General features: G+C 40.6%; 1 protein-coding gene across 1 annotated transcript in view; it reads left to right on the plus strand.

Moving 5' to 3' along the window:
• The window catches only part of IPO9 (importin 9), a 40,076-nt gene extending 26,105 nt beyond the window's left edge, over positions 1-13,971 (plus strand). Inside the window, exons 14-24 of the mRNA XM_062595062.1 lie at positions 4-163; positions 755-981; positions 1,218-1,366; positions 2,269-2,397; positions 3,826-4,101; positions 5,911-6,077; positions 8,242-8,375; positions 9,998-10,117; positions 10,616-10,717; positions 11,425-11,501; positions 12,091-13,971. Coding sequence (XP_062451046.1) covers positions 4-163; positions 755-981; positions 1,218-1,366; positions 2,269-2,397; positions 3,826-4,101; positions 5,911-6,077; positions 8,242-8,375; positions 9,998-10,117; positions 10,616-10,717; positions 11,425-11,501; positions 12,091-12,201 — 1,652 coding nt within the window. The 3' untranslated portion in view covers positions 12,202-13,971. The remainder of the gene's footprint in view (positions 1-3; positions 164-754; positions 982-1,217; positions 1,367-2,268; positions 2,398-3,825; positions 4,102-5,910; positions 6,078-8,241; positions 8,376-9,997; positions 10,118-10,615; positions 10,718-11,424; positions 11,502-12,090) is intronic.
• Positions 13,972-15,486: the final 1,515 nt, after the last annotated feature.

A 15,486-nucleotide genomic window follows, 5' to 3' on the forward strand; every position in this document is an offset into this window, starting at 1 on the left:
CAGTGTCTCCTTTTCTCCTGGGTCGTGCTCTTTGGGCTGCCAGTCGTTTTACTGTAGCTATGTCTCCAGAACTAATCCAGCAGTTCCTGCAAGCAACTGTCAGTGGTCTGCACGAGACCCAACCTCCTTCTGTCCGAATCTCTGCGGTCAGAGCTATCTGGGGGTAAGCAGACACTAGAATATCCTAAAGCTCCAAGGACAGGTAATATAAAGGTGGTATTTTAATAGCATTTCTGTCCAGAATCCACCTTATCTTCTGTTTACATTGAAAGAATAATGAGTAAACAAGGGCAGAAACTTAGATAATTGCCCTTCCTAATGTCACCTGCAGAACCTGGTAGTTAAAACACTTTGTAAGCAGTGATTCTCTGACTTGGGTCACTTTGTTTTTCCTTAACATTTTTCAAGTTTTCTCCTTTGGTGGTAGATCTCAAGAGTTGGGGGGAGGGGGGTCAGTTTGGAGGTGGTTGGGTTTTTTTTTTGTTTTTTTTTACTAAGATGAGGTGTAACCTGGTAACATCTGATTCAACTCTGCATCTAAGAACCATTTAGGAATGGAATGAGGAGGAAGGATAGCTGAGCTGTTGAGAGATCAAGGAAGTAGTGGAGTCAAGGAAGGAAAAAGCTCTAAAGCAGTGAATGTGGCGGGGGGGAAAGGGTGGGGTGAAGTGATTTTTATATATCCTCTGGTGGTAAATGTATGAATCCCTTTAATATATGCTCTATGCATTTTTGTCATGAATTTCTTGTCTAGCTATTGTGACCAGTTGAAGATCTCTGAGAGCACCCATGTGTTGCAGCCTTTCCTTCCTAGCATTCTTGATGGGCTCATCCACTTGGCAACTCAATTCAGTTCAGAGGTCCTAAACCTTGTGATGGAGACGCTCTGCATTGTCTGTACAGTAGACCCAGCATTTACTGCCAGTGTGGAGAACAAAATCTGCCCCTTCACGATTGCAATCTTTCTGAAATACAGTAATGGTATGCATTCAAATTGCACTTTTGAAGTACAACTGTTTTTGCTAATGGGTCCTCGTCAAGTTTATCATCGCATTTAAAAGCGTGCTGAAAGCTTAATAAGTAATAACCAACTGAATATTGATTCATATAGTAAAGCCATAAGGGAAACTTACTGCTTTGCCAATTTGAAACAGTGGTAGCAAAAGTTAAGATACGTTTGTTAGTATGTTTTAGTACATGGTGCTTTCTCTCTCCAGATCCAGTTGTTGCTTCTCTTGCCCAAGATATCTTTAAGGAGCTAGCTCAGATAGAAGCCTGCCAGGGTCCAATGCAGATGAGGCTAATACCAACTCTCGTCAGCATCATGCAGGCCCCTGCTGACAAGATTCCTGCAGGGCTTTGTGCAGTAAGTGCTATAGCGGTACATGGTCTTAGCAGGAGATGATTCCCTGTCCTTTAACATATAGGATGGTTGGCATGCAAAGAATAGAAAGGTTGCTTTTAAACTGCTGTGGAACAGTGACCTCCGTGCTTCTGAGAGGTTTCTTTGTGGAGAGAAGGCAACCTGCAGGTGGGGGGAGATGCTCCCAAAAGTTAACTTTAAACTCTGTTCCTGTGGCCTCCTGCCAGTCTCTGCAGGGTATCCTTAGTTATTTTTCTTTTGACATAGCAGCTTTCACCAGCAACAGTTTCTCCTTTGTGGTGGAATGTTCTCCAGCAGAGTACCTGACTTAGTTTCTTGCACTTTTTTTCTGAGACTTTAAAGCATCACATATAAATTACTGTAGATAAATTATACAGGTTTATGCTTTCTATAAAAAGTCCATTTATAAAACATTAAACCTGGACAGTGTAGAAAATGTGTAAGGAATTTAAGGTATTTTTATCAGTCTACTTATAATTTGGCTACACCTGTAATAATCACCTAGTAGGTAGTTAAATCAATATAAAATAAACAGATCAGCAACGGGCGGTACTGGCTAATCAGTTCTCTGACTGTACTGATTAGCAATCATTTGGATACTGTTCATCACTATGGAACTGTGTACCACATTAAGTAGTTACACTTCTTTTAATATCTAAATGGCCTTGAAATTCTACAGTGCGCTGCATTGTGTCTGTGTCAAATATAGTGACTTTCTGAGTTCATGGTTCCAAGGTCCTCTGCTGGTATGTAATACCAGGATGTGATCTCGGTACTGGATCACATCCGTCCACCTTTGATGCTTGCAGTGGTGGTGGGAAATGCTGACTTGGCCTACAAAGGCTGCTGTTGTAATAGTGCTTTTGTTTGCTTTTTCCTTTCAGACTTCTATTGATATATTGACCACAGTTGTGAGGAATACAAAACCTCCTCTGTCCCAGCTCCTGATCTGCCAAGCATTCCCTGCTGTGGCTCAGTGCAGCTTGAACACAGATGACAATGCTACCATGCAGGTAATGTTATGGGCAGCAGTAAGGATTGCAGGGCTATTAGAGTCCAAGATAGGTGACCAAGTCAGACACTTGACATAGCTTTTAGGAGAGCCCAGGCTTTGCTTGCCAGTAGCTATGTTGGCAGCTTCTTAGGAATCTCAACCACTTCTAGTTTATCATTAAAGTATTGCCGTTCCAGGGTTGCAATGACTTTTATTAATCATTCCTTAGTTTGGAGGATCAGAGTGGGTAGACCAGTAGCCTTGATCTTTATTTTAGGTTTCTGGATCACTCTTCTTCCTTCATAATTAACCTTTTCATGACACTTAATAATGGCAGAGGCTATATGCAGAAGCATTCTCAGACGTGAGCTGAGCAAAGGACCCTGGCCTGCATCTTGCTTCTAGCAGTTTTCTCTTATATTCATTTAGATGGGAAAAGATGGGAAGGGGAGGAAAAGATTTATTTTTTTTTCCCCCCGTTATCACGGCAAAGGGAAAGGATTGTCTGGAAGAAAAGCTGTCCTGATAGCTCAGGCAGAGAGGAGTGTTGAGTGTAGCTGGCTCTTGGGTTTTGGTTCCCTCAGAATCGAGCTTTCTAGCGCACTCTCTGGGAGCTTAGATGCTTCTTTGCTTGCTCTGTGACCAGTTTCTTCCTGCCTGTATTTTTTTCTCCTCTACTAAACTTTCTTTTGACTGATTCAGATAAGGGATGGGGAGGGAGCAATGATACATTTCAAAAAGTAGCAGTGCATATCTAAGGTATAATTGTTGGTGGCCTCTCCTGTTACTTGGTGATGTCCTAGAGTATTTGTTGGGGAGGGAGAGGGGAGACCTTCTGAGGCTAAAATGTCAAGGTTGTTTTTTTTTCCCAGCTACTAGCTTTGTTGTAAGTAATAAAGTCAATTTCCTTACCTAGAGAGTTTTATATTCCAGCTGCTCTTTGCTGTGTAAATACAGTCAATAGAAATGGCTTTCCTTAAACAACATACCAGTAAGAATAGGTTGAAAAACAGTAAGAATAAGTTAGAGACCAGCATGCTTGTTGCTGTGCTTTATCTTTGTTTTAAGAAGATACAAAAGTTGCAGCTTGGCTGCTGGGTTGTTTGGTTCATGGTGCGCTTTGCTGTCTTTCTTATTTGTCAGAGTCCATGGGATTTATCTGAATGAGAAGGATGGTACAAAAATGCAGCTATTTCAGCAGGATCATCTAGTAAATACAAAGACGACCTGAGAGTTGCATGGGCAGTGAGGAGTGTCTGAATTCACGTTGAACTGAAATCTTGTGAAAATATTTTTAAGTTCAGGCCATCATTTTACTGCATGTAGAAAACCTGGATTTTTTACAGAGTGCCACTAGTTTGCCCATTGTTTTCACCTTGGCTAACGATCTTTTGGGGGTGGTAGAAGGGAGAAAGGAAAATTCTAATGCAATGATTTTCTCATTTAGAATGGTGGCGAGTGTCTGCGTGCGTACGTCTCGGTGGCGCTGGAGCAAATTGCGCAATGGCATGATGAGCAAGGCCACAATGGGTTGTGGTATGTGATGCAGGTGGTGAGCCAGCTGCTAGATCCAAGGACCTCAGAATTCACTGCTGCCTTTGTGGGCAGATTAGTCTCCACGTTAATTTCCAAAGCCGGAAGTGAGCTGGGAGAGAATCTGGACCAGATCCTGAGAGCTATCTTGAGCAAAATGCAGCAAGCGGAGACGCTCAGCGTAATGCAGGTGAGAAGGCTGAGCGTCCGGGAGAACAGGTAGAAACGACAGGGAAAAGCAGTTTTCATATTTTTTTTATTATTATTTTTACTGTGTGCCTGTGGTTAGCGTAATTAAATGTTGCAGTTAGCCTCTTGAAGTAGCCAGAAAATTGCTGCTCTGTGCCCACTCTGTCTGCTGGGTCCTACGCAACTTCATACAAAATTGTCTGGATTACTGAGTAAGTCGCGTTCGAGTGGGTATGCTTGGAGGCACCTTATCCAGTCCCTCATGACTTTGTGCCTGGAAGCAGAGACCCTTTGGAGAGGGGACATGAGTGCCTAAGTAGGGATGTCGTGGCAAAGACAGCATGTGTCTTTGAGTGTTTCACCTACAACTGTGCTGTATGCAAAGTATAAATGTCTAGAAGTTGAGACAAGGTGAACTTCTGGTGGATGGGAAGTGGGTTTCACCTGTATCAGGTCCAAGGCCAGACAAGAGCATCGTGATCCCTTCCAGCTTTAAGCTACTTATATGGCATAATTTTATGGAATTACTTTATTCCAGTGGTCATTATTCTTTACCCATCTTTCTTGCCTGTGCCCTTAATGTAAAACAACTAGCGATGCTTGCCCTAGAAGAAGCTTCAATGCAACAACTCTGGGAAGGCAAGATCCCCCTTCTGCTCTCTGAGGAACACTTAGCTAAAGGTCTTTCTACTCCAGCCCATTTATCTTGGGTATTTCTGATTTTTATACATGCACTTTTCAAGGCAGCACACTGTGAATCAAGAAGACTGTTTGGATGTTAACACAGGTTTCATCAAAAAACCTTGGGTTTTTTTTTCCCCTCAGAAACATTCTTCATTCATAACTGTTCAGAATGGCTCTCATTTTGCTTATTTTTGGATTTAAAAGATTTGGAAGACTTATTCTGAACTACTCAACTGAAGCTTCCCTGCAACCAAGGGAAGAGAAACAAGCCACTCACAATTGTGAATCTTTTTTGTATTCCTAACATGAGAGAGAAGCCTCTGGAAGTGGGCAGCTTTTCCTCAAGGGAGCCTACGGTGATGAACTCAAACTTGGAAACCAACATTTAGACATATGCAGCCTATGAATTTTACCCTTGGTCTTTAGAAAATGACTCCTAAAATTGAATCTTGTAAATACCTTTCTAAAACTTGCATCTCTGTCACTAAAATTTGTATTCAAAGTCTCTCAAGCACTGGAAAAATGCTGTTGAGATATATTCAGATGACATGGGAGAGAAAGATGGCCTTGTGGTTAAGGTGATGTGATGGCCTTAGGAATGGAAGGGGAAGCAAGTGTGAGTTCAGGCTCTTAATAAATAAGTTCTATGCCTTAGCTTGATGGTGAGACATACATGTCTGCTGTGTAAGTGTAGATTTCAAGCTATTTGCTTGTGAAACTGTTTAGAGCAGCAAACTTCAGCAGTCACAGCATCTGGATACTGCCATTGACTTTTTTTTTTCCCTGCTAATCAATTCCAATGCTACCTCTGACATTATATATATTCTTTTTTTGAATAGCTTTTTAATCCTTGTTTTAGAGGACCTTGTTGTTTTGGGGCATGATGTGAGTAATCTTTATTCTTGCCGTGTGTTTTTTCTGGGGGTTAAATATTGCTGTTGACAGTAACAGTTAAACTTGTCTGTTCTTTTAACACACTGGGTACTGTGCAGATGGCTATACTTTCTCTTCCTCCTGGGCTTTCTAGAAGCCCAAGCGCTAAACGGCACTCTTAGTTGAGAATGTTTTCCTAAATATGAAACTAATAAATTATGTACAGCTGATGTTTCCTTCTTTTCTCCTGTAGTCCTTGATTATGGTGTTTGCTCACTTGGTTCACTCACAACTGGAACCACTCCTAGAGTTTCTGTGTAGTCTCCCTGGACCAACCGGCAAGCCTGCCTTGGAGTTTGTAATGGCTGAATGGATGAGCCGGCAGCACTTGTTCTACGGGCAGTACGAAGGCAAAGTCAGGTAGGATATCTTATAAGCAGAAACTATACATTTATGGTAGTTGACTGGCTGGTCATCCCATTGCAGTTAAGTGCACTGGGTGAGAGAGAAAGGGAAGCTGGTTCAGGCTTGGATTAGTGTGTGCCAGTGTTGGACAGATTTTTTTTTTTCCTCTGCGTTGTCAGCTCCACTCAGGAGAGCCGTGGTAATTGGAGCAATCTCTGATCTTCCACTAAGTGCTTCTCTCATTGCTTGATGTTTCTGCGTTTGGACAGCGTGACCCAAGAGGGAAGGGGGTATTTTTTGCAAGCGCAAGAGTGCTTTTGAGATTGAAACTGTGTGAACAGGATGAGAACAGCTTCTAAAAAGGAAATTACCTTTATTACTATTGTAGAGGTTCAGAGCGTTGTTGAAGGTTTCCTAAAAGAGGCTGGTGATTCCTTGTTGATTTAATGAGCTCTTAAAAGTCAATAAGGAAATAAACTGGAACCTCATTTTCTCTCCCTTTTGCTGTAGAAGCACATTTGTGTTTTGGGAAGGCTGACTACTAAATTCCAAAGCATGAAATGCTGTGTGTTAATTTAAAGTTTGCTGTAGCTGATGTCTTTAGTTTTTATGGAAATGTCAAGCCTAACAGACTCCTGCTAGGGGACTCAACAGTTGTTAACTCGCTGCTTAGTATGTGTTGCCGTATTATTGTTATGAGACAGCCAAATAGCCTATAAAATAAATAATAAGAAAAAATGTGTTTAAAATAGAAGCTCATGAATGATCATGCAGAATAGGAGTGTTGTTTTCTTTTTTTTTTTTTTTTTTTTTTATATATAGTGACTCAGGTATAGCTCAAACTATTCTGCTATTGAGTTACTCTGAGTAAGGCAAAGTATCTCAGTTTTCTTTTCTGTATATCTGTTCTTCCTCACACTTGGTCTGTTTTGTCCCTTAAGGGCAGTGTTTTCTGAGAGCAGCATTGTCTGCAGAATCCCCTGATGCTGCTTATGGCTACAAGAAATAGCCAGACCTGAAGCTGGCAGGGAAATCAAGGTTAAATTCCCTGTTGTACATTGCTTTCTCCATATTATGTCCAGGATTAGAGCTATTTGTGTATCTACACCGTATTAAATATTCTGTGTTTTTTACAGTAATGATTGTAGTGCATTATAAAGTGGTAGGTGTTTTCTAGATACTGAAGAAAAGCAGTACCTGCCCAGAGGATCCTGTTTAGAGACAGACAAGTAGAAATTATTAACAGGAAAATAAAACTTGCTAATGATAGGTTAAACCTTGCACATCTGTCACTATCCTTGGGGAGTAGTAGGTTGGAGAAGCAGTTCTCTGTCCTTGACTTGTATTAGAGGAGGATGGGAACATTTGGGACAGCTCAGGAGTTGGCACGTAAAGATCTAGGTTCAGAACAGCTGTATGAGAACTGGAGGCTTGGAGTCACACTGCAGCAGAGAAAGAGGATGCAAAATGAAAGCATTAAGAGAGTTGCACCCAGCTCAGAGAAACTTCAGTCTGGGACATGTGGACCCAGGAGAGAGGTTTAAAGAGTACCAAACCTGAATTGGTGGCCTTAACCAAAGTCATCCTCTATAAGGCGTGGAAACAGTGGAATTGGAGAATATTTGAGAGCTATAAGTGCAGACTAGACATCAGAGCAGTGGAGGTAGAACGTATGAAGATGCTGAGGGAACAGAACTAGAAGATTTCAGAGTAGCTCAGCTGAGAAAGACAAGAAATGAAAAGGAGCTTTGAGACTAGAGAATGGTAAAAGAGGTATTCATGACTGCAAATCAACCAAATTATTCTTTTCCTGGTCATTACTTTCCTCTTAATTCCATTTTCACCTGCAGTTGATGCTTCAAGAATGTGCTTAACCTAGTGGCCTTCTGAACTGGAAAAAACTTGTAGATGTATGCATGAAGTACTTGGCAGTAGTATAATCCAAAGCTTTGGCCGAGTTTTTGGCCTGTAGTGCACTTCAGTAGAGGAGTCCAACCTGGGATATTTAAGCAGGAGAAATGGGAAAACTCTGTAATGATTGTTCTTGGCAAAAGCATAGAAAAAAGGGGCATCTGAATGTCTGCTCCAGAGGGACATGTTCCCTGTTAACAGTCTACTGTGAAAGCCAGGCAGTGGAGAGAGGTTCTGATCTGTAATATTTTTACCCTCTGTTCTCTAGCTCTGTAGCACTGTGTAAACTCCTTCAGTATGGCATCAACACAGAAGACAAGCGACTTCAGGACATAAGGGTAAAGGGGGAAGAAATATTCAATATGGATGAGGGAATACGGACACGATCAAAATCGGCCAAAAGTAAGTAAGCGTTTTTTGCTGTGTTCTGTGGTTTTTTTTTCTTTTAACAAATATTTCCTGTTAGTAGATGCTGTTGAGAAGTCTTAGATTTTCCAGATCTTCCACAGGTTGTAGGTATTCCCTACAGAAGTGCATGTTGTTTTTCTAGAACTGATCCATATATCATGTGTTTAACATATCTATTATTTGCCTTAGTTTTGTCAAAGACTTATTTGGAAGGCTTCTGAAATGTCTCTGATGTAAGTAGATGAGGTGATTATGGAATAGGGAGGTATATGCTGGTCTTTCGAATCTTTCTGCTATTTCTTCCATCAAATGAGATGAACTTGATGCTATCATGAGACTAAGTAACTTTTCTGAGAGGAAAGAAAACCTGATATCTTCAATGAGGCTGAAACTATCACATATCAGCAATGATTGCAACAGGTTAGAGATGAAACTTTTAAGGAAATCTTAGCAGTTCTCTTGCCTAAGACTTGCCTTACTATTTTAGCATTGTATCTCTCATAAGCCTTAAATTCCCTTTATATTTTTAATTGACTGAACCCCAGAAATCTTTGTTTGGAGGTTCCCGTATAGAGATCCACATGTTAGACATGAGCGAGCACCTGGCATTTCTTCTGGGGAAGACATAGGGGAGTCACTTTCCTCGACAGCAGTCAGTCAAAACCTTGCTTCTGCAACTTGCTGTGCTGGTACTCACGCACAACCAGTTGTGGGACAGGACATAACGGCTGTACCGATGCAGAACAGAGGCCCATCTACAGGGTCGGGTCTCTTCAAGCCTACAGCTATTTTAAACTCAAGGGACTTGAGTTAGGACTAAATTGACAACTAGGGAAACAAATAGGGAAAACCTTAGGAGTGCAAGGGAGAAGCAGGGGTCACAAAACACCTGCTACCTTGTTAATTCTTGCTTAAAAATAAAAATCCCAACAGTGTGTTGTCTAGTCAGATGGAAGAATGGTAATTGCCAGCATCTGAGCACATAAAGAATTAGAAACTAGTACTCCCAATTTCTTTACTTGATTGCAATTAGGGATAGAAAAGTTGATAGCTATCCCTAGTTACCCCATGCAGCAACCCTAGTATGGAAAATTTGGTTCTTCCAATGTCTAGGAAAGTGTAAGCAAAAGAGCCATGATGGGGAGGGCTGTGCTGCTCGTTTACTTTAAAGCACTGCTAGGTATGCAACAGTAATTTCAGAATTAAAATGCTTAATAAAATGAGGTCAGTAACTATGATTTAATTGAATAAGCTCACAAATTCATTCACTTGTGAAAGATTTTTACCTGTATAATCTTTTCAGTCAGTATGATAGTTTTCATATTGCAGTTAAGATTTTTGGAAATCTAACTGCGAGGGTATGCAAAAGGAATCTTCAGGGTTTTTCTTTTTTTTTTTTTTTTGGCTGCCGCTTTTTCCCTCCAACCTGGTAGTTCTGCTGGTCTGTGAGCATTGTAAGTATATAGTGAGATTTGAAGGAGGAGGAGGAGAAAAAAAAAAACACAACACCAAACCAGGAAGAAAAAAGCTTGGATTTAAGATTTTTATTACAAGCAGTGTGAAATTATATATACATATATATATATATATTTTTTTTTTTTCTCTCTCTATTATAGATCCTGAACGCTGGACAAACATTCCTTTGTTAGTAAAAATCTTAAAATTAATAATAAATGAACTCTCTAATGCAATGGAAGCAAATGCATCTAGACAGACAGCTGCAGACTGGAGTCAAGGTAAGACACTAGGGTTGGTTTTACCTTTTTGCACAGTTTAAATCCACTTGCCCAGTTAGCAAAAATATTTAATCTTTTCAGAAGCATTTAGAGCAGTAAAGAACTGACAATAAAAAATATTCTTATAATTGAAAAGATTTAAATAGTGATCCAAAGGGATAGGATCAGTCAGCATTATCTAGTCTTATAACTGAAAATTATTTTTAGCTAGTCTGTCTGGAAAATGAGATCTGACTGTATGTCTATAAAGGAAAATTATCCTTGCATAGACTATCTGGTTCCCTTTACTTCCTCCCTGCTTTAGCAATGCTTTCTTGCTATCCTTTTGCCAGTTGCCACTTATTCCAAAGGAATGATAACGGTTCTGTGCATTTCCCTGGACCCACATAAACAAGCAGGGATGTTTGTCTAAAACCTATTCAGCCCCTTGTGGAGTGATTGATGGGCTGGACTTGATGGATTTTGTTTATCTTCTAGAAATTTTTGTTTTCTAAACAGATGACTCAAATGATATGTGGGAGGATCAGGAAGAGGATGAGGATGAAGATGAAAACTTAGCAGGACAGTTCTTATCAGATATTCTTTCCACAAACAAATATGGTAAGTTACAGCTTTAAACTGCTACTCAAAAATAGAATAGCATAGATGACATTCTGTTTTGAAAATTTTCTTTCCTGACAGCAGTTCAGCAGAGACTGCAGGCAACGAAGGGAATATTACACTGCAGTTTTGACTAAGGGTCTTTTTCTGGAAAGGGTCTTTTTTCTTTTAAAGAGAAAATTGATGCTCAAAAACATACATGTGACCTTGAAATGACTATGTCAGAACAGTGGACAAGCTTGTTTGTGGAATGAGCTTGAGAAATAATTTCTGTATAAAGAAGAGGGAGCGGGTGTAATACCTCCCTCAGTTCTCCAGGTTGTATATAATCTTAGAAGGAAGAACCTCACAAGGTAATATAATAAAGGAGACTAATATAGCAGCAGCATGGGAATGCAAATGTGGCATAAGATTACAGAGTGCAATATAATAGTGCACGTAACTAACAACAAACTGATCTGGTATCTCTTGTATGCTAAGTCTCACCTCTGTGTTCCTTGAAACTCCCACTGTGACCCTTCTTGTTCTGGATGGGGGTAGTTTTTACTAACCCTGTAAAATAAGGGAAGATGTTCTGGATACAGGACTTCTTACAGCAGTGCTGAAACCATTTTTGGAGCCTTAGATGTTAGCAATAGTCCAGTAGGCTGTTTCCTAAAATATTTTGCTCTGTTTAGTGTTAAAACCTGCCACTTTATCTTTTACAGATGAGGATTACTATGAAGATGATGAAGAGGATGATCCAGATGCATTAAAGGACCCTCTTTACCAAATAGATCTCCAGGTGATGCTCTAGAATGATTTTTTTTTTTTCTTTTCCTTGAATCTGATTTCTATAAACTTTATTTTTTTTTATATTCTACTGAAACAAAACTGCAAAACACCACTGATACCAGATAACAATTGTTGTCCTGCGTGTACTCAGTTCATTGAAATTGCTTTGGAAAGTGCTGAGTACCAAAGAATGTATTGAGCCATTGTTTCTTTCTGTAGCAATATCTGTAATTTGGAAATGTGAATCGACAACACTTTGTGGACAGAGAGGGTGAGACTCTTCTACCCATGAGCTTCACAGCTCTTTGAGATCAAAAGTTGATGGAGACTGAATGTTATAGAACTTAATATTCCGCTTGGAGATGCTCCTATGCAGTCACAGTCCCTGGGCAATACTTTGCTCCTGCTTTTTTAACACCACCTGAAAGTTGTTTACCAGTCTTTCCCCTTTGCTGTCTCCCTTCCACCTGCATCCCCTCTCCTTATTCCCTGTAATCCCTTTGTTTTATTTGGTGTATTTAGCATTATCCTTTGATAAATGAAAGGAACGATTTACAAAGTGAAGCGATGTTAACTGGATCTTTTTGTCTTCCTTTTAGGCCTATCTCACTGACTTCCTGTGTCAGTTTGCACAGCAGCCATGCTATGCAATGTTTTCAGACCATCTCAATGAGAATGAAAAGCGAGTGTTACAGGCCATTGGTATATAAACCCAATCAAGAGACCATACTGATCATATCAGAACGATATTTTTCTGGCTTATTCCACGTTTTATGATTAAACATGAAACATTTTCCAGTGTCCACCTGCTTGTTACAGGTGGATGATGGGCCTCATTGAGAAGTATTGAGCCTCATCTTATCATGAATCTGCTAAGGGAAAGAAAACTAAGAAAGCAGCAAAGACGGAAGTCTGTAGAGCTTTGCACATTGGTCTCACCATGGGAGCACTTTCATTTTCCACGGTAATGTTCAAGGAATTTCTTAAAAAATGTGTCCTTAATATTTTTAAGAGCAAACCCTCTCTGCCTGCGAAGAGGCACTTATCTGAGTTTCACACAGCACAAATGGACAGAGAAAGGAATCGGGTCACTTACAGATTGCTTGGATGTATCTTGAGAAATTGGAAGGTTGTTCCTCTTTGCGCTCGCATGACACATACAGGGTAAATATCTGGATCTTACAGTGTGAATTCTTTTTATAGACCTATAGACTCTTTTATCAGAGATGCCTGACTGATATGGAACCTGTTTACAGGAGTTTGGATGGGAAGCTGAGACTATAAAAATAAATGCATATCTTCTTTCCTATTGTGGATGGAGCTTTGTTGCTCACATCTGCTCTCTAGTCCCATGGGAGCAGTTCTTTACTAATGCTTTTGTGTGCACATGCTAAAAGGAAGCTACCACTTAATTTCTGTTCCTGTTGCATGTGGCTACTAAAGACTTTGGTTTTATGAAACACAAGGAACCACAATTTTTAGAGGGAAAAACCTGATTATATTTAATGCATTTGCTCCATAACAGCCACTCTGATCTACTTTGCTTCCTTCACACTCCTGTGTGTATTTTTATAGAGTGGTAAAATAACATTTACGAATTGATTTACCCATAAGAACAGTGTGATGTATCTCACAACACCTCTCTGCCTTTGGTTCCCCCTTGGGGAAAATTAAAATAAAACTATTAAAATATACACTGGTATCCTTCTTATAAAACAAATTTAAAAGGAAATCATACTTGTTTCCTGAAATCACTTTTAAAGACATATTTCTCCTTAGGAAATCTCCTGTATGTAACACCTGGAGGTGGTTAGGGTATTTCACAGGAGTAATCTGGACAGAAAGGGAGTCCTGTAATGGTTACATCATCTTCTACTTCAGAGAAAAAAAGGAGACCCATTATAGAGTTTCCTTTCTTAAGAAAGGTACTTGCTGTTCCTTTGTGGAATAAAATGCTTGAAGTTGTGTCTAAAAGCTTCCAAAGAGCTGGAATATTTATGCATCTTACTGGTCTAACTTAGTATATGGCTTTTCACTTTTTTTTTTTTTTTAACCAGCAGGGAGTAATAACTTTTTAACAGACAAAGACGGCACAATTTGTCTAGCATATGTGGAGTAATGGTAGAATAATGCTAAATTCCAAAACTGACATTGCTTCCCCTCTCACGCCTAAATCTCTCATGTTGTGCCTGAGAATAGGCAGAAATAGAGGGAATCACTTCTTGCTATATACTTGTAGACTGGTCTGTCCCATCCTTGATTTCTCAACAGTTTTCTATGAATAACTCCATGGAAAGTAGACTTTATGAAGCCTGATTTTTTTTTTTTTTTGTGGCTTTGTCTGGATAAGCCTGTGTCTAATAAGGTGTGAGTGCTGATGGAAAGCTTCCATGCAATTGAGTCTCAGTATCTATCTTCCCTGTGGATTCTCTGGTGTATAAAACTATATAATTAAATTTTGTGCCATGGCCTTCCCTTCAGTGTGCGCTCTGCTGTGGCTGTCTTCTACCCAGTCTCCCCCCTTCACCCCCCTAAGTCTTTTAGGAATTTTGTTTGAAAGAAATGTCTCATAGCTCTTGTTGGAATGGGCCAACAAGTTAAACTAAGCAGTGCAGTCTCATGGGGAAACTGAGAAATAGATGGCTGCAGTGCCTGATAGCTGTACAAAAGGATCAACCAAGTGTCCTCAGAGTGGCCAGTTCCAGCCAGGGAAGAGACTGGACTCTTTGCTGGTTGACATTCCTTCCCTAAATGTCAGAATGGGCCTGTGCTGCATGAAAACAGTTTATGAGTCAGTGGAACAGAAGAGTGAAGACCAAATTAAACTGTCAGTGCAAGTTACAAAATGAAAAAGGGCTATCAGATACTTTGCCCCATGAACTGGGAGCAGGGCTTCATTTTGAGGTAAGTGAATGCTAAACCCTTGAAAGCACATGGATGTGTTTTAGATACCAGTAAGAAATGGACTGCATACTGGTGTGGCTAGTGAGGGCTCTGTGGAGAGGGGCTGGTTGGGGTTCGTGTGCTTTCAGTTGGAAGTTGACTTGTGTGTCTTAAGGATGAATAAAGCAAGCACAATTAAGGCACATCAAGTTGGATGACAAGTTCAAGCAAAAACATGAAAAAGGGATGCAACTTAGCACTAATACATTCCTCTATCCCTAGTTCTATCCAAGGATTTCTTTGAAACTGCAAAGTCCCACAAGGGAGCAAAGATTAGAGTAGAGTTCCTGTCAAAGCTCCTCAGTGCGTTGGTTAGAAACTGCTCTTTGATTTGCAGGTTATCAAGGGCTATTAAGTGCTTGCTCCTCCCAGGAGTGCAGCTGGTGGCATGGGAAGGATTGGGGGAGATGGTGGCTGTTTGGGAACTAGTGCTCTGTACCCTCCTTCCTATTGCATCAGTTCACGCGCACCCACCAGGACCCCTTCCAGCAGAATGGGATGACTGAGCATAGTGCCGCTATGCAAGAGCACTGATAAAATCCGGTTTGGGAGCAGCTCTTGAGATGGTCCTGGGCCTATCTACGTGTTGTGGGGCAAGGGGAACAGGAACAATCTAGTTCTGCAATGGGCACTGTGCTGCAAGCAAATGCACTGTGCGCAGGATATTTTCAGGCAAGAAACACATTGGCTTGAGCCTTCCCATAGGAAAGAGGCTGAAAAGAGTGAGAGAACTACAGCAAACAGCAGAGACTGATCGAAAGCCACCTAAGAGGTCCCACGGGTGCCTGTACTGATGTAACTCCTTTCCCTTCTGCTTTCCCTGTGTCCTCCCTCCTCCCTTTAAAAGTTCTACGAATGCAGCACTATATGTCTTCAAATAAGTGATGGCTGGAGGGTTGGCTGAAATAAATCTGAGCCAGTAGTGTGAGGTAATTGCTCAGGATGAAATGTGGTGAAATCTCTTGAAGATCTGTGTTTTTTAAGCTGTGGAAGGCCTGTTTTGGCTGTTGTCTACTGATGAAACTCAGCTGATCATTGCTGAAGGTTACTGA

Source organism: Rhea pennata, chromosome 25 (genome assembly GCF_028389875.1).
Source record: "Rhea pennata isolate bPtePen1 chromosome 25, bPtePen1.pri, whole genome shotgun sequence".
Classification (NCBI taxonomy): Eukaryota; Metazoa; Chordata; class Aves; order Rheiformes; family Rheidae; genus Rhea; species Rhea pennata.